General features: G+C 36.6%; 1 protein-coding gene and 1 pseudogene across 9 annotated transcripts in view; both read right to left on the reverse strand.

Moving 5' to 3' along the window:
• ATM (ATM serine/threonine kinase) overlaps nt 1–23379 on the reverse strand; it is a 156986-nt gene that overhangs the window by 121529 nt on the left and 12078 nt on the right. For all 9 annotated transcript variants that reach the window (XM_070473619.1, XM_070473623.1, XM_070473621.1 and 6 more), the window contains exons 3-9: nt 21287–21382; nt 21092–21204; nt 17175–17320; nt 13592–13756; nt 6227–6392; nt 5343–5581; nt 3343–3506 (exon numbers count right to left, since the gene is read on the reverse strand). In XM_070473619.1, the coding sequence (XP_070329720.1) occupies nt 3343–3506; nt 5343–5581; nt 6227–6392; nt 13592–13756; nt 17175–17320; nt 21092–21204; nt 21287–21358 (1065 nt within the window). In that variant the 5' untranslated portion in view covers nt 21359–21382. The remainder of the gene's footprint in view (nt 1–3342; nt 3507–5342; nt 5582–6226; nt 6393–13591; nt 13757–17174; nt 17321–21091; nt 21205–21286; nt 21383–23379) is intronic.
• On the reverse strand, nt 14987–15122 carry LOC139037271 (U2 spliceosomal RNA; annotated as a pseudogene).

The following is a 23379-nucleotide window of genomic DNA, read 5'->3' on the forward strand; positions in this document are numbered from 1 at the left end:
TTGGAAAGGAAGAAGTAAAACTGTCACTGTTTTTGTGGATGACAGGATACTATATACAGAAAATCCTAAAGATGTCACCAGAAAAACTACAAGAGCTCATCAATGAACCGGGTAAAGATGTAGGATATGAAATTAATATACAGATAGATATCTGTTACAACTGTATACACCAACAACAAACTAACCAGAAAGTGAAATTAAGGAATAAGTCCATTTACCACTGCCTTAAAAAGAATAAAATACCTAGGAATAAACCTTTTGCCTACAGGAGGCAAAAAGCCTGTCCTCAGAAAACTGTAAGTCTGATAAAAGAAACCAAACACAACACAAACAGATGGAAAGATATCTGTTTCCTCCAATCTGTTGGATTGGAGAAACCAATATTATTAAAATGACCATATTACCCAAGGCAATCTAGAGATTCAACAAAATCCTTATCAAAATGCCAAAGACGGACTTCCCTGGTACTCTAGTGATTAGGACTCAGTGTTTCCCTCTAGGGGTGGCGGCCGGGAGGGGGGAATGGTTTCAATCCCTGGTTGGGGAACTAACATCCTGCATGCTGTCTGTGGTCAAAACAAAATGACACTAATGATATTTTTCCCAGAACCAGAACAAATAACTTTAAAATTTGTATGGAAACACAAAAGACCCCAAATAGCCAAAACAGTCTTGAGAAAACAGAACAGAGCTGGAGCAAACACACTCCCTGCCCTCAGACTACACAGACTACAAAGGTTATGATAATCAAAAGAGTACGGAACTGGCACAAAAACAGATACACAGATCAACGGAACAGTGTATAGTCCAGAATAAACCATTGTACTCGCGGTCAGTTAATCTGTGACAAAGGAGACAAGAATATACAATGGAGAAAAAGACAGTCTCTTCAATAAGTGGGGCTGGGGAAACTGGACAGCTACATGTAAAAGAATCAAATTAGAACATTCTCCAACACCATATTAAAAAAAAAAATGGATTAAAGACCTAAAAGACTGAATACTACGAAACTCCTAGAGGAAAAAATAGGCAGAACACCCTTTGATATAAATCATAGCAATACTTTTTTTTGATCTGTCTCTTAAAGAAAAGGAAATAAAAACAAAATAAACAAATGAGACCTAATTAAACACACAAGTTTTGAACACCAAAGAAAAGAACCCACAAAACAAAAATATAACCTACTGAATGGGAGAAAATGTTAGCAAATGATATGACTAGTAAGGGGTTAATATCTAACATATATAAACAAATCATACAACTTATCAAACAAACAAACAACCTGATTAAAAAATGGGCATAAGGGGAAATTCCCTGGTGGTACAGTGGATAGGTATCTGCCTGCCAATGCAGGAGACATGGGTTCAATCCTTGGTATGGGAAGGTTCCACATGCCACAGAGCAACCAAGGCCTTGCTCCACAACTCACTGAGCTTGTGTGCTGCAACTACTGAAACCCATGCACCTAGAGTCCGTACTCCATAACAAGAGAAGCCACCACGGTGAGAAGCCAGTGTACTGCAATGAAGAGAAGCCCCTGCTCACCACAACTAGAGAAGGCCCATGTGCAGCAACAAAGACCCAGTGCAACCACAAATAAAATAAATATAAATAATAAGTTTTAAAAAATGGGCAGAAGACCTGAACAGACAATTTTTTAAAGAGGAAATGCAGATGACCAACAGGCAGAAGAAAAGATGCTCAACATCACTAATTATCAGGGAAATGCAAATCAAAACCATATCACCTCACAGCTGTCACAATGTTTATCATCGTTATCATCAAAAAGAACACAAATAACAAATGTTGGCAAGGACATGGGGAAAAGGGGCCCCTTATACACTGTTGGTGGGATGTAAATTGAGGCAGCTAATGTGGAAAACAGTTTGAGGGTTACTCAAAACACTGAAATCAGAATTAACCTACAACCCAGTAAAATTCTCCTGGGTATATAACTATAAAAAACAAAAGTACCAATTTGAAAAGATACATGAAACCAATGTTTATAGCAGCATTACTTACAACTGCCAAGATATGCAAGCAACCTCAGTGTCCATCAAGAAATGAATGGATACACACCCACACACACAAAAGAATACTTCTCAGTCATAAAAAAGAAAGGTCTGCCACTTGCAGCAACACAGACTTGGAAAGCATTTAGATGAAATAAGTCAGAGAAAGACAAATACTGTATGATATCAAATACATGTGGAATCTAAAAACACAACAAACTAATGAATATAACAAAAAAGTTGCAGATGCACAGATATAGAGAACAAACTAGTGGTTACGAGTAGGGTGTCTTAGTTGCTCAGTTGTGTCCAACTCTTTGTAACCTCATGGACTGTAGCCCGCAAGGCTCCTCTGTCCATGGAATTCTCCAGGCAAGAATATTGGAGTAGGTAGCCATTCCCTTCTCCAGGGGATCTTCCCAACTCAGGGACTGAACCCACGTTTCCTTCATTGATGGAGGATTCTTTACCATCGGAGCCACCAGGGAAGGGTGTACAAGCTACCGAGTGGGAGTTTATATTAAGGACATATTGTATAACACAGGAAATACAGCTAATATTGTGAAGTAACAGTAAATGGAATATAACCTTTAAAAACTGTATTGAAAATAAAAGAAATTTTAAAATTTCTTCTATAGAGGAAAAAAACACTAAGCCATCACCTGATGAGCTGGTAAATAAAATGTAATATATCCTTACAACTGAATATTATTCAGTGATAATGAAATACTGATTCATGGTACAACATGGAAGAACCTTGAATACATTATGCTTAGTGAAAGAAGCCAGACACAAAAGACTGCACATTATATGATTCCATTTATACGAAATGACCAAAACAGGCAAATTGACAGAGGCAGAAAGTAGATTAGTGGCTGGCTGCTAGGAACTGGAAGAAGCAGGGAATTGAAACTCACCGCTAATAGATACAAAGTTTATTTTGGCAGTGATGGAAAGGCTCTGGAATTAGTGGTGATGGTTGCACAACACAGTGAAAATGCTAAAAAAACACTGAATTATATATACTGTTTAAAATAATGAATTTTATGCCATGTGATTTTTAAATCAGGAGGGGAAAAAAAGAAACACATAGGGTTAGGATAACCTCATTTCCTGTACATTACTTTTTTAAGAATGGAAAAGTTCATCATCAGTTTTTACTAAGTTTATATTTGCAAGATAGTTATCTTGTAAGTTAAAAGGGCAATTCTAAATATTTATGGTGTTTCGAAAGGAATCAACATGCACAGAGTAATTTTATAGGCTTTTTACAGGCCTAATAAAAGGAAAATGAATGGGAAATTTCAAAATGTGACAAGATCTACTATACCTGGTGACAAATATCTGCCATCAATTCAATCAAGTTTTCTTTAACAGCAATATTACGAGATCCTGAAGTATATTTCCCTCTGCTTCCTATATGATTTATTTCATTAACTAGCAAATCATACAGGTTGTATAAAATACTTCTCCACTTTCTTGATTCATAAGCACCTGTAATGTTAAAAAATAATTAAATTAAAATATAATCTATATATACAATCCATTTGTACTGCCAACTCCCATAAAACCACTCAGCTGTTAAGGTGGAAACATTAGAAGACATCTGGTGCAGTCTATTTACTACTAATGGCTCCTCTGACTATATCCTTGACAAGTTCTACGTCCTAATGATGTCCACCTCACACTCAGTTAACTGTATATGCTTTGGGGAGAGAAGAAATAAAAGAAAGTTTGATTGAGATTTTGATTTAATTGGTGAAAGTTTGATAAGAATATGGAAGAATACAAAAATAAATACAATTAATTAATTAATTAAATTAAAAATACAATTAATAATCCCCTCTCTTATATGAGAACCAACTTCTCTGCATGCCTTTGTTTAACAGAAAAACATTACCAATTTCTTCAACAAGTGTACAAATAACATGTTATCCAGACACCTCATCGTCATCTCTCCTCTTTCCCTAGACACACTCTAGTCAACTTATGTCTCTTAAAAATGCTTATTCTACAAAATCTCATGAGCGTACCAGAATACTCACAATTCTAATCTAACAAGTATGAGGAATAAACAGTGGGGCAACTACTTTCCACAAACAAAGAACCTATTTAAATTCTACTAATGAATTTAATTTAAGCTATTTAAGAACTTAATACAATCTATTAGTGTAGCCTAAAACTGTATGAGCATTTCTGACAGCCTTATCATCTGCCAATTTTCAATTCATCCTAAACATGCATTTAACTAAAACCCTAAACATATCACACCATGCCCTAATAAGCCTAATTTTCCTTCTGGTGAGAGCTATATGAAAGATGAAAAACTGAGAAAAGTCACTATTCTTCGACCTATAGTCATTTCATGGGCTATAAATACATCTAACTGTGTATACCAGAAGAACCACAAAACACACACAGCTGATTGTGACAAAGTAAGGTCATTACCCTGGTGGCTCAGATGGTAAAGCATCTGCCTAAAATGCAGGAGACCCGGGTTCAGTCCCTGGGTCAGGAAGATCTCCTGGAGAAGGAAATAGCAACCCACTCCGGTACTCTTGCCTGGAAAATCCCATGGGCGGTGGAACCTGGTAGGCTACAGTCCATGGGATGGCAGAGTCGGACACGACTGAGTGACTTCACTTTCACTTTCAAGGTCATTACACTAACCATGATGAATTGGCTTAAAAGCTAGTACAAGCCAGAGTCAAAACATAGCCTAAGCATGAGTGAACTCATTCAATTCCAGTTGTACCCACTAAAATTCTTGTCTACTGAATGGAACGACACCATCCAAGCAATACTCTCTTAATGATAGATTAACCTAAAGGAATGAAAGGAGGATAAGTCATTTATTTTCATTTTCCCTAGCAAACAGAAGCCTGGAATAACTATGAGGTTTGAGGCAATATGTATTTATCTTCATTGGGAACTGACATCTAGCTGGTTCAGTCCATATTTATCTATTTTATTTTTCTAAGAAAAGCAATACATATGTAGAGAAACAAGATCTTGCCTTCTCTGTGTCATACCTCTTAGCACCTAATTATTACTACATAATCAGCTCTTAGAGGAAACAGTGTCTCATCTTTGTTTGTACTCCTCATAAAATGCAGAACTGTACTAAACAAATGGCAATGCATGATAAGATTTGTTACCATAGTTTCCAATTTTTTTTAAGAAAGTGAAAAATATCCTCATGACTAATTCTATTACCATGCATAACAATCCAGAGGAAGGTCATAACCTCCTGATTATACAGATTTTATACTTAACCCTTTGTGTATCAATGAAGAAACAAATTCAAAATAGCAAAAGCTTTCTTTATACCTTTATCTTGAGTTTTGGCTCCCTTTGGATGATGAATATAAATTTGTAGCTGAAATAATTCAATAATTACTTCTTTTAAGGAATTATTAAGTCTCTGTTGAGTCCAAATATAAAGTAAGGTAGGAAGAATTTCATCTCCTAATTCACACACTCGAATTCGAAAGTTAACAGACAAAGTCTTGAGGAAGATAATAAATGCTGCTAAGATATGATTTAGACCTGCAGGGCTCTTTTCTTGTCTGTAACATAAAATAAAAAGACTTAATACAACAGGGGAAAATGCACAAACTGAAGACAGTTATGAAGTTGCACACTGAAAGAAAAAATCTGATATCCAAATAATAACCTTACTTTCAGACTTCTTCAGAAAAAAAAAATCATAGCAGCATTGCATAGCAACAGCAAAAAACAGTTCTTAATTGGCACTAAGAGATCTGTTCTCTCTCCCTGATGCTAAAACACTGTCTAAAAATAAACTAATTCATAATACCTACCACTAACAAAATAGTTTACATTATAAATTGAGTAATGCCAGATAGTAAGATATTGATATTTCCAAAACACATCCCCACTTCATTTTATTCTTAGCGCATTATACCTATCTTCAAAAATGGGGAAAATAAAAATACTTAGAGGCCATAAAGCTTTCTCTGTTATTAAAAAAGCAAGAAATCTCCCCACTCAAGAACTTTACTGCATGTTCTGCATATTGAATATTCAGGAAGTACTGGACCTAACACTTTCTTAGGGAATCCAGTAGTTCTACTATAACAGGTCCAACACTTCCTTATGATTGGTAAAAAATTGTAGTTACTGAATATAAAACACAGTCTTGCAAAAGGATCAGATGGATTTCCAATACAAACAAAAATAGATTAGATTACCGTGCCTGCTGAATAGCTTTAGAAAAAAAATCCAAAAATTTGGGACTTAATCCATCGGTCTGCGAACAGCATCCTTTGGTCACAACTTGAATTATTCTTGCCACCAAAACTCTATTAATGTCTTGTGAAGGTTTAAGATACAGACTGAAATACACAGAGAACAATTCTTAAAAAAAAAAAAAAAAAAAAGTATTAGTTATGTTTTTAAAAAGAAAACTATCAACACATTTAACTTAAACAAAACATTAAAAATTATACTAATTTATATTTAATACAGTTAAAGAATCCCATCAATATTTAACTTTATAAATTAAACTCTCTCCAATACAGGAACAGGGCTTCCTTGGGGATCAGTGGTAAAGACTCCGCCCGCCAGTGCAGGAGGCACAGGTTTGACCCCTGGACCAGGAAGATCCCACGTGCTGCGGAGCAGCTAAGCCTGTGTGCCACAACCACTGAGGCCCACACGCCCCAGAACCTGTCCTCTGCGGCAAGAGAAGCCCAGGCACCGCAACTAAAACGCAGCCCCTCTCGCCACAACTAGTGAAAAGTCCCCCAGCGACAAGGACCCAGCACAACCAAAAATAAATAAGTAAATAAAAATCATTTAAAAAAAGACAGGAACAACTGTCAGCAAACAGGAACAACTAGGCAGCAAAGTATGTGAACACCAGTTTAAGAGCCAGACCTCAGACTTAATTCTCTATTCCTAAATTTCGTTGGCTAGGCCCAACAAAGCACTTGAGACAGTGTGTTCTCCACAGTTTTATACTGTTCTACGCTAATTGCCTAATAATGTGTGTAAAGTGTGTCAGGAAGTGTGAAAGGACTGACACTTTACGCTATTTTCAATCTAACAAATTAAAATACCAGGGGACTTCCCCAGTGGTCCCGTGGCCAAGACTCCACACTCCAAATGCAGGGGGCCCAGGTTCAATCCCTGGTCAGGGGACTAGATCCCATATGCTGCAACTAGGAGTTGGCATGCTACAATTAAAAGATATTACATGCTCCAGCTAAAAAGATCCCACATGCCACAACTAAAAGATCCTACATGCTGCAAAGAAGACAGAAGATCCCATGTGCCACAATTTAGACCTGGTGCAGTCAGATAAATGTAAAAAAGAAAAAAAAATAGAATACCAGTTATATGGACACTAACAGAAGACATGAGATTCCTAATCAGAGAAAAAGGACAATTTCTCACAGCAATGATGGGTATCCAGAGTAGCCAGAATGAGTAGAGTAGCCGATGAGTAGCCAGAATATCTTTTTTTTTTTTTTTTAATTTATTTTCCCTGATGCGAGCAGGGAAGACTCTCTAGTTCCTGTTAGCAGGCTTCCCACTGAAGTAGCTTCTCTTGTTGCAAAGCACGGGCTCCAGGGCGTGTGGATTTCAGGAGTTGCAGCTCCTGGGCTCTAGAGCACAGGCTCAACAATTGTGGTGCATGCTCTTAGCTGTTCTGTGGCATGTGGGATACTCCCAGCTCAGGGATCGAACCCATGTCTCCTGTATTGGCAGGTTGATTCTTTACCACTGAGCCACCAGGGAAGTCCAAGAATCAGCTTTTTGTTTCTATAATTTTTCTTTACTGTTTTCTGTATTCATTGATTTCTGTTATTCTGCTTGAAGTCTTTGGATTTTTCTTTTTCTAGTTCTTGAGATGGAATCTAAGGTATATATTGATATATTTATACCTGGAATCCAAGGCGTATATATATATATATATATATATATACACACATACTTGATATCATTTCTTCTTTTCTAAAGTAGGCATTTAATGCTATAAATTGCTCTGTCAACATTGTCAACATTTGTGAGATGTGACTAAAGTAGTGTTTAGAGAAAAATTTATTATGTTAAATGCATGTACTGGGAAAGAAGCTCTCATATTAATGATCTAAGTTTAAGAAACTAGAGAAGAAATGAAACCCAAAACAACCAGAAGGAACTAAAAATGGTAAGATCAGAATCTGTAATGAAAGAGGCAATATCACAACAGAGCCTAAGCATATTAAAAGGATAAGACAATATTTAAGAACTTTACACTCATACTTTCAACAACTTACACGAAATGAACAAATTCTTAAAGAAACAAATAATCAAATATCACTGAAATATATAACCTAAATATATTGCATCTATATTGCATAACCTAAATCTTGCATCTATTAAAGAAACCGAGTTCATAGTTAAAAACCTTACAACAACCACAACCTCCAAATTCAACCCAATAATATATAAAATAGATAATACATCATGCCCTAGTAGGGTATATAGCAGGAACACAAGGTTTGAGTCAACCTATGAAAAACTAATCAACATAACTCACCATTATCAATAAACTAAGACAAAAAGCTGTATAATTATCTCAATATATGCAGGAAAAAAATTTAACCTAATTCAATAACTACTTATGATAAAAAACCATGAGCAACCAGGATAGAAGGAAATGTCCTCAGCCTGTATAAATAGCTAACACGCTAATGAGCAAACACTGAATTGTTCCACCTAAAACCCGGAACAGGACAAGAAAGGATGTCTGTTCTCACCACTCCTAATCAAAATCACATTGGAGGAGAAACTATTTAAACTCCTAGAAGAAAATAGAGGCAGAAAGTTTCATTGGATTTGGCATTTGGATTTGGCAACTGTATTTGGCAATCATTTCTTGGAAAAGACCCCCAAAGCACAGGCAACGAAAGAAAAAACATATAAACTGTATTCATCAAATCAAAACCTTTCGTGCATCAAAGGACACTATCATCAGAATTAAAGGCAATCCACAAAAGTCTGTATAGTCTAAGCTATGGTTTTTCCAGTGGTCATGTACAGATGTGAGAGGTGGCCCATAAAGAAGGCTAAGTGCCGAAAAATTAATGCTTTCGAATTGTGGTGATGGAGAAGCCTCCTGAGCGTCCCTTCTTCAGCAAGAAGATCAAACCAGTAAATCCTAAAGGAAATCAACCCTGAATATTCACTGAAAGACTGATGCTGAAGCTGAACCTCCAATAGTCTGTCCACCTGATGTGAAGAACTGACTCATCGGAAAAGACCCTGATGTTGGGGAAGACTGAAGGTGGGAGGAGAAGGGGACGACAGAGGATGAGGTGGTAGATGGCATCACTGACTCAACGGACATGAGTTTGAACAAACTTCACTCCAGGAGTGAAGGCCAGGGAAGCCTGGTGTGCTGCAGTCTGTGGGGTTGCAAAGAGTCAGACGTGACTTAGCAACTAAACAACAGCAAGGAATTATTAGGGGAAGCACACTGACGGAAACCACCCACCCTGGCCAGACACCATAGCAACCATTTGCATGAATTGTTTTATGAAGGAGGTCCTGGTAAGGAACACAGAGCTATTAAGCCACCACCAACTGGAAGAATCCACTGGAGAAGGGGATGACAGAGGATGAGATGGTTGGGTGGCATCACCGACTCGATGGACATGAGTTTGAGCAAGCTCCAGGAGTTGGTGATGGACAGGGAAGCCTGGTATGCTGCAGTCCATGGGGTCGCAAAGATTTGGGACATGACTGAGCGACTGAACTGAAATGAGCTGAACTTGAAGAGTTCGGAAAAGGTCAAAAGGTGACACCATGTGTGTAACCACCTCCCAAAATCCTTCTCGCTGACATCCATCTTGGACGAGTAATGCTTGCGCCACCAGGAAGGACTCTGAGTCAGAATGACTGGCCAAAGACAACCCGGAAACTAACCCCCTCACCATAAACCCTGAGACTGCAAGTCACATGGCAGAGCAGTTCTCCTGGATTCCCTTACTCTACTGCTCTCTGCCTGGGCGCTTCTTCCCAATAAAATATCTCGCTTTTTCAGCACATGTGTCTCCTTGAACAATTCTTTTCCAAGTGTTAAGACAAGAGCCCACTTTCAGGCCCTGGAAGGGGTCCCCCTTCCAGCAAAAGAATGGGAGAAAATATTTCCAAACCATATATCTGATAAGGGATTAATATTCAAAGTATATAAAGAACTCCTACAATCCAACAACAACCAATCTTATAAAAACTGGGGAAAATATTTGAATAGACTTTTGTCTAGAGATGATATACAAATAGGCAAATAAGCATATGAAAAGTTCGACATCACTAGTCATTAAAGAAATATAAACCAAAATTACAATGAGATACCACTTTCCATATATTTACCATACATTAGGATGGCTATTATCAAAAAAAAAAGAAAGAAAATGAAGTGCTGGTGAGGGTGTGGAGAAATTGGAACACTTGTCCATTGCTGGTGAATATATAAAATGGTGTAGCCCTTGTGGAAAATAATATGGTAAGTAGTTAAAAAATTAAACATAGAATCACCACATGATGCAGCAATTTTACTTCTGAATATATGCCCAAAAGAACTGAAAGCAAGGGCACAAAAATCTATTTGTACACCCATGTTTATAACAGCATTATTCACGGTTGCCTAACATACAAACAACCCAAGTGTCCAATGACAGATGAATGGGTAAAGAAAATGTAGTATATATTAACGATGGAATATCATTAAGACTTTAAAAGGAAGAAAACTCTGATCTGATGAATGCTACAACATGTGAACATTATGCTAAGTGAAATAAGTCATTCAGAAAAGGACAACTATTGTAGAATTTCATTTATAGGAGGTAGCTAGAGTAGTCAAATTCACAGAGACAGAAAGTAGAATAGTTGCCAAGAGCTGGAGGAGGACATAGGGCAGGTTCTTATTTAGTGGATACAGTTTCAGTTTAGGAAGAAGAAAAAAGCTCTAGAAATGAGTGGTGACGGTTGCACAACAATGAATATTCTTAATACCACTGAATTGTATACATAAAAATGGTTAAAACAGTAAATTTTATGTTATGCATATCTTATCATTAAAAAATACTTATACTGAGGTCCTAGCCAATATAAGGCGAAAAAAGAAATCAGGCCACATGGCTCAGTAAAATTCTTGCAGATGATACAACTGTCTAAACAGAAAATTTCCCAGAATGAACAAAAGAGGTGTTAGACCCAATAAGTGAGTGATTTTAGCAAGGTCGCAGAACGGTATGGTATTTCTGAACAATATGGAAAGAAAATGTTTTTAAAAGACAGTAAAATTTACCAACTACAGTAGTACAAATCTAACAAAACTATACAAATTCTGCATATGCTGATAAATCAAAAACGACCTAAATAAATGGAGAGATATATATCATGCTCATGGACTGGAAGAGACTATGCTGTTAAGATGTCTAGCTCTCCTAAACTGTTCAACAGGGTCAAAACAATCCAAATAAAACTGCTCCAGGACTTTTTGTGGAGAAGGCAATGGCAACCCACTCCAGTACTCTTGCCTGGAAAATCCCATGGACAGAGGAGCCTGGTAGGCCGCAGTCCATGGGGTCGCTACCGGTTGGACACAACTGAACGACTTCACTTTTACTTTTCACTTTCAGGCATTGGAGAAGGAAATGGCAACCCACTCCAGTACTCTTGCCTAGAGAATCCCAGGGACGGGGGAGCCTGGTGGGCTGCTCTCTATGGTATCACACAGAGTCGGACACGACTGAGGCAACTTGGCAGCAGCAGCAGGACTTTTTGTAGAAATTAACATGCTGATTCCAAAATATATATAGAAATGTTGGTTTAGTCTTAAGCCACCTCCTCATCTCATATTAAACTCTCTACCTAGACAATTTCATCCATAACAATGGCTTCAATAGCCATCCTCATCTCATATTAAACTCTCTACCTAAACAATTTCATCCATAACAATGGCTTCAATAGCCACTTCTACCAAATATATTTTGAATGTAAACACCTCTTGAGCAGAGTTTCATTAGACAAGTAAATTTCAGAGAAGGTAACTAACTAGAAAAATTCAACAAAACAACTGATTTTTACAAGTGGAAGTAGTTTCCTTAGAAATAGAGAATTTCAGAGAAAGTGCCAGGTGATGGAATCATTATACAGACACTAGAGGAATGATTGCCTATTTTTCAGAGAGACTCATCGTTACAAGTAATAATCTAAAATGTACAAATATCCTAAATATTTAGGCTGAACTATTTTGGTGACAGATGTGCTGAAGTATCCTAGACATCACTGGCCTATTCTCCAAAGGCTGCTACTAGGCTTTCTGAGGCCCCGTTTGAGACACAACTTCCTTTGTGTTCAGAAAAACAGCAAAGGCCCCAGATATATAAGAAATTAAGCGATAGCTGAGAAGACATTTATTCATGTAGGAACAGTAGAATACAGTGCAGGGCACTGATTAGGTCATGGTTTTACAGTCCATAAACATCTTATTTTGGAATGATAAATTGACAGTAAAAAAAATACAGATAAATGTCTATTAAGTTATCACAACTTATCTTGAATACTTCTCAATGAAAAATACCGAGTTTCTAAATTTTCAGAGGCAACTATATTAGAAGACTTTGACACCTGGCTTAAAGTCACCTCGTTAAAGCCAAATATCATTTCCACCCATTTAGCCCACCCAGAGCCAGAAATACTCTACCTCTGAAATCAATAAACTCAAATATTTCAGTCTCTGACCAAATTTCCTTTGTGGTCACATAGTACTTCTCACCTAGAAACTGTCAACAATACCTCGCTGGCATCCATCCCATTCTACTTACCTTCTAAGTCACTGAGTCCTATCTATTCTATTATAGTATTTTTCGGTCAAGAATCCACCTGCAATGCAGGAGACCTGGGTTCAATTCCTCAGCTGGGAAGATCCCCTGGAGGAGGGCATGGAAACCCACTCCAGTATTCTTGTCTGAAGAATCCCAATGGACAGAGGAGCCTGGCGGGCTACAGTCCATGCAGTCGCAAAGAGTCAGACACAACTGAGTGACTAAGCACCACACAGCACCTTACCAGTGACCTACTAACTGCCTAATCCAATTGATACTTCTGTGTCTTACTACAACACTTGAAATGCCACATCTCTTCCAACGTGAAACTCTCTTGCTTTCCCTTTTATGACGCCTCTCTCTCTTGGTTTTCTTCTTTCTACTCTAATCATTGTTGAGTTTAGTTGTCACTGATCTGTGAACTCACTTCCTTCTAACTTTTGGTTTACTTTGTTTTTTTCTGTCACTGGACTGCCAAGTCTTTGAGGAAAAGTATGGCATCTTTCAATTCTGCAATTTAAGTTCTGATAGCAGGCACCAAATATATTATTAGTGACAACAATTTAGGAAGTACGTAATATATAAAAGCTGTTAAAATCTATAACCATTTAATTTTACCAAGGTACTGTTAAACTGTGAGGTCATTTGGGAGATATATATAGTCTCTCAATGCTCTTTTGGCGAAATTTCATTTCACAAGGAAAAAAATCACAAACAACAAACTTCAAAACATACCAAGCCACTGTTGCTGAGATATTTCACACCAGTATTTCCTCACTGAAAGAATGTCCTTCAGCAATATATTGCTACAATCAGATCCATAAATAGCACCATGGGATGAATCTTTCACTGTATCCATGATGTAATTCAACAGTTCCTGACATTTCAGCCTGGGTGCTCCTATTTAAAAATAAACAAGTAGAAACATAAACCTCAAGAAAAATATGTTAAGGATGCTTGGAACAGCAATTGTATGAACCTTCTTCTCATATAAGAGTGATTAGAAAATTATGGCCCTTGGGGCAAAATTCAGCCAATCATCTGTTTTTTAAAACAAAGTTTTATCAGACCACAGACATATCTATTAACTTACATATTGTTTATGGCTACTTTCATGCTAAAACGGCAAAGTTGAGCAGCTGAGACAGAGATGACATAGCCTGCAAAACTCAAAAACATTTCTATCTGGTCCCTTTACCAATCTGCTAGTCTGCCAAATCTGTAGGATTATATAACAAAAACAATCATTCACTCTATCCTTAATAATTCACAATTTCTGACATTAGACCTAAAATGATTCAAAGTTTCTTGGTGTTTTTAATATAAATCTGAATTTATTAGAATAAGACATTAAGGAGACTACTATTTACTGTGAAAAGCAAAATTACTTTAAAGTCCTATAATAGCATTTATTGCTTACCAATATATATAAGGCTATAATTTTTAGTTTTGTTTATTAGAGGTCCTGAAAGTTTTGTATATATATATACATATATACATTTTATATAATATACATATATATATAATGGATATATTCTTAAAGGTAACAAAATACATTTAAAAATCACTTAGTTATTTTTGTTACAGTAAATCATGCTGGTGTCATAGCTGAAATTTTTCATATTTCACTATTAACAACCTTAAAATTGCATATATATTTTTTGTTGTAAGCTATGAGCAAGTCATTATGTACATCTGAATATATACTAGTTTAGGGGTTTTTTATGATAAGACTAGTTGTATTCAGTATATAAGTATGGTAAATAAAAATATACTGGTACAACTAAAAAAATCATTGCTCCCTGGCCTTTTGGCTAAAATATTATTTTTACTAATGACTTGGGTTATAATTTTAGAAATCTGGCTAATGATGAAATGCACAATCATAACATCCTCTGCTGTAACACCCTGTGCATTTCTCTCTTATAGTCTTTGTAACATTTTCTTAACTATAACTTCTGTCATAGTTGAACAATATTTGCTTACTGGTTCCTTTCCAGCTACCTCTTTTTTTCTCATCTCTGTTCCTTTCACCAAATCTTAGATGCTAAGCAAGTCTGGCAAAATTTAGACACGTGTTAAATTCCCATCAACCCTCAAACCATTTGAAAAAAAAATTTAAGAAGTGAGATAACATGATAGTAGCAGCCTGGTTTTGTTCTGAGTTTAACAATGTTTAAGTTACAAAGTGAAACTCAAAAGAAAAAAAAGCCTTAAATAAAAATACACTTTACACTTGATCTTAGCCAAAAGGCCGAGAAGCAATTAAAAAAATACACTTTAAAATGTGATCCCCATTGTTAATTTTGCAATAGAAGGGTTTTTTCACTTTAAAGCAAAATTCTAAGCTACATACTTTTCTGATGGGCTACAAATGAGCTACAAGCATCTTTCATTCAATCATAAACTCTGTAAGACCAGATTAAGATCTATTAAGAGCCCAGCAGTAGTAGCCAAGAATACAAAGTTTAATAGATGCAGAGAAAAAATAGGTGCAAAAACATTTCAGTGTGGTTTTCTTTTGTCTGTGCTGGAGTCTCTTCTCAGGACTTGGAGCTGTCCACATGAAATGGCATCTCAGAGGAGATAGAAAACTAAATTTTTGCTAAAGCCATTGTCTTTAGACTCAACTTTCATCCTACCAGTCTGAAGTATCATTTACTAACAATTCTATAACCTTCTACTTAATAATGTTTACCCGTATTCGGCTTTTCTGATTCTTAAACTAAACTTGGCATCACAAAGTCACTTTCTTATTTGTGAAGAGTAAACAGTTTGAGTTCAAGTTCCTAAACAAATAGTTCTGCTTCTAGCTTTTTAGCATTGTATGACAACCATTTCCTTACAGAAAGCAATTTCTGTATTCTGGTTCAAAAATATCAGCTTTTCAAAACATTAACCGTGTAAGTATAAAATCAGAGCCATGCGGCTCATCAGGAGCAGAAAAGAACTTGTCTTTTTTTTTTTATTTATAATAAGCACGGTGCTGGTTGAGTATGGGTTCTGACTGCCAAAAAAGCTAATTGATCTTAGAATTAATTTGTTAAAGTATAGAGTAAAAGATATCCAAGCCCTGTTCTGCTCCATACCAATCAGAATATGCCTATAACACTGAGTCCCACACGTTTTAAGAGAATTAAACTGAAGAAGATTTAGAAAAGTGATACAAAAGTAGGCTATATGAGCTAAAGGAAACAGGTCTATGTAGCTTATAGAAGAGGAATCAGAAAATATCATGTCTAACTTCAAACATTTCAAAGGACGTCATATTAAAAAGATTAGTATTTTTCTGTATTAACTCAGAAAATAGAAGCAGTAACAAACAGACAAGTTTTCCCTACTATGAGAACTACTCTAAGATAGAAAAGGAAGTCTCAAAAGGTATGTTTAATCATTGAGACCATCTAAGTGCCAGGGACATATAGATGGGATTCAAGAAAAATGGGTAGATGAAATAATTTTTTTTTCCCAAGCTATAACGAGTAGATTCCTGCCACACCAAGTCCATAATTGAGGTCCTGTTACAGTAGCCTCTGGAAACTCATTTCTTTCTAAACTGCAGCTGATACAGAAAAAAAGGAGGATGTAATTCTGTCTGCCAGAGGAAGCGGAGACAATGGAGATCGCATTTCAGACCCAGTGGCCGCCAGCAGCCTAGACACCTGCATGTGAGGAAAGGATGGGGATCCAGGAGGATCTGAGAGCTGTGTTAAGTGTTCAGATTTAAAAGGCTGATCAAACCATCCCTCAAGCTACAAAAGCACCTTTGAAAACCATGACATTATCTTTTAGAGTAAAAAAAAAAATTGTTATTTAGTCGCTCAGTCATGGACTGTAGACGGCCAGGCTCTTCTGTCCATGGGACTTCCCAAGCAAGAATACTGGAGTGGGTTGCCATTTCCTTCTCCAGAAATAATATTTTTTAATTCTTTCAACCCTGAGATCTTATCATTCTATGCTTGTATAACAGGCTTCCCTTGTGGCTCAGCTGGTAAAGAATCCACCTGCAATGAGGGAGTCCTGGGTTCAATCCCTGAGTTGGGAAGATCTCCTGGAGAAGGAAAAGGCCATCTACTCCAGTATTCTGGCCTGCAGAATATTGTATAGTCCATGGGACTGCAAAGAGTCAGACATGACTGAGCAACTTTCAAATTCATTTTTTCACTATGCTTGTATAAATTCCTCCAAATATTTGAAGCTATAATAATAAAAATCATTATATGTACTAGAAATCAGAGTTAGTACTCAACTTTTATCTCACCCTATTCAGACCAAACTCATGAAACAATAACCCATTAAGCCAAGTAACAGCACTTACTTTTATTTGCACATTTGATGAAGAATTTGACCAAGCTACTGATTTCTTGCATCTTTTTCTGCCTGGTGGCTTGTGTTGAGGCTGATACATTTTGTCTTGCTGTTCTCAGACATTCTGTTTCTTTCTGAATATATTTCTGTAAAAACCTTCAAAAACATGAAATGGAATTCCAGAAACTTGTTAAATACTAACATTATTTTAATAGTTTCAAAATGTTCTTCATGCCATCATAAAGAGCATTTTGAAACCACACTTCTTCAAACAATGTACATTAACCAAAACAATTACATTTGCAAGGCCAAGCCCTCAACACCAATTTAAAGTCTGGTCTACAAAGTTCTTAATCTGTTAACTTCCACGATTTTCTACTGCTTTCCTGCTTGCTTTCTCATTTATCATTAAAAGCTTGCAAAACAATTAAGGGCTCTCAATTCTTTCTCACCTCTTTCTGTTATTTAGTACATGACCTGTGTGTGTGTATGTGTGTGTGTATTACATGACCTACATGACCTACTATTAAGGAAATTAAAATGGAGGAAGTCTTGTCCAAGCTTCAGCAGCAACAGAGTAGGCCTGTCACCCGCTTCTGATCTGCCTGGACACTGCCTCGGTTTCATACCTGCCTGCAATTACAACAAGCCAGGGGGCACTTTAGATAAGAAAGGAGTGGGTCTTGGAATCTCTTACGCCCCTGAGGACCTGGTCAGTCCCCCAGGGTCTACAAAGTTTTATGACTCACAAGATGAAACCACATTGTAAAAATTAAATCAGGGTTTCATTTGCACAAGCAAACTGAAGATGGTATCAGCTTGTGGCCTGGGATTATAAGTGGGAGCCCCTAAACTAGCAATTTGAAGTCTCACCCATGGGGTGGACGTACAGCCCAGGACCTTTTCCCAATTGGGACTCCAGATTGCTGTTAACAAGGGACTTCCCAGCACTGTTTAAGTCTGAATGTTGGTTGGCCCAATTTGGTGATGTATGTGCTGTTACTCTTCTCTATTATTTCTATTTCTGTTCTTTTAATAACTGCAAGGAGATCCAACCAGTCCATCCTAAAGGATATCAGTCCTGGGTGTTCACTGGAAGGTCTGATGTTGAAGCTGAAACTCTAATATTTTGGCCACCTCATGCGAAGAGCTGACTCATTTGAAAAGACTCTGATGCTGGGAAAGATGGAAGGCAGGAGGAGAAGGGGATGATAGAGGATGAGATGGTTAGATGGCATCACAAACTCAATGGACATGAGTTTGGGTAAACTCTGGGAGTTGGTGATGGACGAGGAGGTCCCGGGAGCCAGCTCACAAGACCCTACCCATGACAAGGCCATGAGGGAGAAAACCTGACGGGCAAGGCGGATCAGGTTTTTAGGGGTTTTGAAAAGGCCAGCTCATGAGATCCCACCCATGACAAGGTCATGAAGAGAAAGCCTGACAGGCAAGACAGATCAGGTTTTCAGGGATTTCGAAAAGCTGCCCCTAGCACTCACCTTAAAGATGATATCTGTCTTTCTGATGCCTGCCTCAATAGACTACTCCCTAATTTCTGTGACACAGGCAGAAGGCCTTCCCCGATCTCTTCCCAAATAAGAATCAATTTAGAACTTTAATCAATAAGTTTCCCAGGTGGTGGTATTTTATGAGATTATCCAGGGTGAAAGGAGTGTTTTAATTTAAACTCCTTTGCTGGCAGTTTGTTAGCCAAATGCATTTATGCCCTTGGTACTAATATGCATGATTGCTTATAATATCCTAATCATAAAATAGCATAAAGAACCTGATTATATAAAAGCCCTAATAGACATAGAGCCTTTTTAAGGGGTAAAGGAGCCCTATTAGAAAACATAAGAAAAATTATTCTATAGGTGGTTATTGGGTTGAGATTGGTTGCTGTGTTTTGCTTGCTGTGTTTTTGCTTTTAATGTGCTAAGGTTGTGTTATAGAAACTATTGTTAATATAGTTAAAGATCTAGAGAAATAAGAACTTAGCCCTAGTGTGGTAACAATGAGATGGTTGTTAATTGTCAGCCAGGAGTGCTAGGCAGAAGCTACCTCACCAAAGTCTCAGAGTCAGTATGGGGTAAACTTCCTAGATAAACACAACTGATAACTTTTGCAGAAGGGTTAATTTTTGTATTAACAAAAATATAATTCTACTCTGTACTACTGCCCTATGAGACTGCTACCGTTCAGTTAAGGTCACCATAAAAACGGAAAATAGGTTTACATTCACCTGACCTGCATAAAATGTTAATAGCCTCAAGGCCAGAAGATCATGTGCTAAGAATTACTGTAGAATTAGCAAGCAACAAAATCCTGCTTTTCCTAAAAAACAAAATGATGTAATACTAATCCAGTGTAATCATAAGTAAGCATCTTATACCTTAAAAACGTTCTGAGAAAGGGTATAAAACCTGTTGTCAAAAAGTAAAACACAGACTTGGCCCTATCAAGGCTGGTCTCACGTGTCCTCTCTCTCTCTCTCCCCTTCTCTCTCTTGCCGACGCCGTTCATCCTGAGGGTATCCCCCTGGATCCTGCCGAGGCTGGACCCCGGCAGGGAGGCCTGGTGTGCTGCAGTTCATGGGGTTGTAAAGAGTCGGACACAACTGAGTGACTGAATTGAACTAAAATTAAGTTAAATAATCATCTATTAAAAGTTGAACTTATTTATTTGTAACAAGTGATTTCTTTTGTTAACAAATCCTTTGAACCTAAGACAAAAGTAAAACTTTCAGCAAAATAGGAACCTCCTTCCTAAAGAGTTGGTAAGGTTTCTAGCCTTAATTTAAATGAAGTCTGCCCATAAGATATTCATGATTAGCCAGGAGTGTTAGGTACTCAGATGGCCTACATGATCATCTTATGCAAAATATTCATCTTTAGATAATAACTATTTTTGTTATATTTGTTAGTCTTTTCTGGGGACTCAGTGGAAAAGAATCTGCCTGCCAATGCAGGAGATGTGGATTCAAAACCTGGGTCAAGAAGATCCCCTGCAGAGGAAATGGCAACCCACTCCAGTATTCCTGCCTGGGAAATCCCATGGACAGAGGAGCCTGGTGGGCTAGGGTCCATGGGGTCACAAAAGAGACAGGAATAAGTGACTAAAACAACAAAAATTATTTGTGGTATCTAAAATAAAGTAAGAAACCACAGGAAAAGAAGTATGTATTTTTCATGTTATCCACAATGAAGGTCATTGAGGACAATGGTCTGTCTAGTGCCAAATAAGACCTAAAAAATAAAATAGATTATCTATTCTAAACACTCAAGAATGAATATATACTCCTATTTCCCTAGACTGAAAATGTTCTTTCAAGTTTATCAGTATTCTATGTTACTTTAAAATACTTTATCTTTCCTAAGTCTTACCACCTATTTCTAGTTATGAATGGATTTCATAATTGAAAATTATGTCTTTTATAGAAAAGCATCCATTCTGTTTGCCACTCCAGTCAAGTAATGAATTGTATCTTTCCAAAGCATGAGTTTTGTTACCTGCATTCATATGGAATTTTTCTAAAATTCCTTTTTATTTTTTATTATATTTATATATGGCAGTTACTTAGAGCAATATTTAAAGATGCCAAAGTTATAAAGGACTTAATATAACTTAATTTTACTAATTTGAAATAAAGTCTTATGAATGAAGTAATATGAAAGAAATTCTGTCATCTTGAGTGAGATATGTCAAAGACATTTTATTGAACATATAATTCAAAAATCTTAACTTTTTTATATGAATGTCCTTTAAAAATTATGTTTCAGATAAATACTGAGCATCAATTTCCTATGCAAGGCACAATGATATACAGGGAGCAAAGATAAGCTGACCTATACACACACAAAAATATCACAACAGAAATAAAAATGAAAGAGAAAAATAAAGACAGAAAAAAGAATTAGAATCGAATACCTAAAAACAGCATCCCAATTCAAATATTTCCCTTGTTTGGAATCTGAATGATGATCTAAATGTCGAACAGTTTCAGGATCCTGAATCAGGAGCCTAAATTTCTCAATCTCTCTCTGAAAATAAAAAAGAACAAAATAATGAGTTACCAATCACACATTTGTTTCAAGGAAAGATTAAATTTAAGTAACTTACTACCTTTCGCTCTGTAGCTCTATCAAGTTCTAGTTGACGGCAGCAAATAAGCAGATCATTAAGTGCGAGACTCATGATTCAGAATTTCAGAAAACATATCTGTAAAAAAATAAATATATATGTAAAATTATTTCAGATTGTGGTATTATATAGTTAGATCTAACTGTATAACTATTACATATTACAAAGCATAATGATTTTTCTTAATATTTCCATATTTAAATGATTTTCTTAGAATATATCAAAACAAAGACTTAACATGCAAATGTGTTGAAGGTGTAGCAGGATAAAAATAAGAAATGTCTATTTTATTTTATTGTTCTGAGACCTCTTCTAAGAAACATGACATTTATATTAAAATATAAAAGATGAATAAAAAAGACTGTCAGGCAAAGAATAAGGAAAAGAGCACTTAAGGATTTAACACTAACTGAACTATTCAAAAGCACCCTTTCTTATAGTGACTTGCCATTTTGCTGAACCAAAAGCTCAAATTGTTTTTGAACTGATATGTTAAGAGGTTCTCAGAGCTAGTAAGCCCTGCCAAACACTTACATCTCAACTGGATTCATGATTCTCATTTAACACATAGAAATAGAGGAAAATTATACTATTGTTACACAAGGAAATGAAGGAAATTACATGCTATAGTGACAACCTTGCAAATGTCAAAGGTCAACTATAGCTTACTATGCCTTAATGCCATTGCAGTAGACTTCCTTTCAGATTTTTTGATATAATCAAACCTTTATTTGATAAACTTAAAAAAATCTTTCAAGAAAAGCATTGTTTTAGTATTTCTGAGCCTTTTTACAAAGAAGCTTCATTATTGTTACTAGAAATGTTTATAAACAAAAAAAATAATGTCCCTATGTCTGTCTATTATATCTACACAACATATACATCTCAAGAGGAAAAAAGGAGGGCTGAGTCCTTTCCCCATCTTTTCACCTAAGTTCTCAATCTTTCAAGATCAAGCATGTTTTTCTCCCCTAGCTTAATCTCACAGAATCTTAAAATTGGGAGGAACTGAGAGACCATGTCCAGTCTTCCTACGAAGGAAGAAATGTCTCCAACAAAATTACTACTCTCTCTTTAGACACTCAGAACAAACTACCTCTATTGGCAGATAGCTCTAGTTGTCTTCTCCATTTATATTCAACAGTTGTTTTGATTCCTTTATCCCTATTACAACCTCCTTTCAGTTCAGTTCAGTTCAGTCTCTTGGTCACGTCCAACACTCTGCGACCCCATAGACTGTAGCACACCAGGCCTCCCTGATCATCACCAACTCCCGGAGCTTGCTCAGACTCATGTCCATCGAGTCTGTGATGCCATCCAACCATCTCATCCTCTTTTACTTTTACAATCTCTTTTACTGTGCTATATAATATAGGCCATTGATTACTTTGATAGCCTTTTTCATTTGACTCTATACTTCTTGAAGACATGAACCGTTGTTTTCATTTTTCCCTTACAGTTTTATCAAGAACTTTCCCTTCTTGCTCAATTTTAGTTTAAGTCCTCTTGAGTCAATAAGGAAAATAAAACTGGGATACTAACCAATGAAAACACCTTAGCAACATCCAAAGAACCATAAAGGCAGGCACCTATATTCCTAATACGTTATTTGTGTAATGTGAAAAAAATGCATGCTTACTGAACATGTGACACTTTCAAGAAATGGTAGCTCTAAAGTTTTTTTTTAAGCTGTGTTGACTTTGCTTTCCTCCCTATCCATCTCTCAGAGATTGATTATTCTCAAGAAAACAAAACAGTTCAGTATTATCTATATAAATAGGAAATGTTCCTTCACTGATACAAGCAACAATATTTATTTGGCAACTACTGTGTTCAAGGCACTAGGCTAGGGGTAGAAACTTGAAGAACAAATCCTACCTTCATGGAGTCATAACCAGTTGGGGAGAGTAACAATAAACTGATAAGTCAATGCATAATTCCAAATTGTGACATATGCCTCAGAGGAAGCAAATACTATTTATGGCCACCTGAAGAGAAGATCCAACTCACTGAAAAAGACCCTGATGCTGGGAAAGACTGAGGGCAAGAGGAGAAGGGGACAACAAGGATAAGAT

Source organism: Odocoileus virginianus, chromosome 10, assembly GCF_023699985.2.
Source record: "Odocoileus virginianus isolate 20LAN1187 ecotype Illinois chromosome 10, Ovbor_1.2, whole genome shotgun sequence".
NCBI classification, from domain to species: Eukaryota; Metazoa; Chordata; class Mammalia; order Artiodactyla; family Cervidae; genus Odocoileus; species Odocoileus virginianus.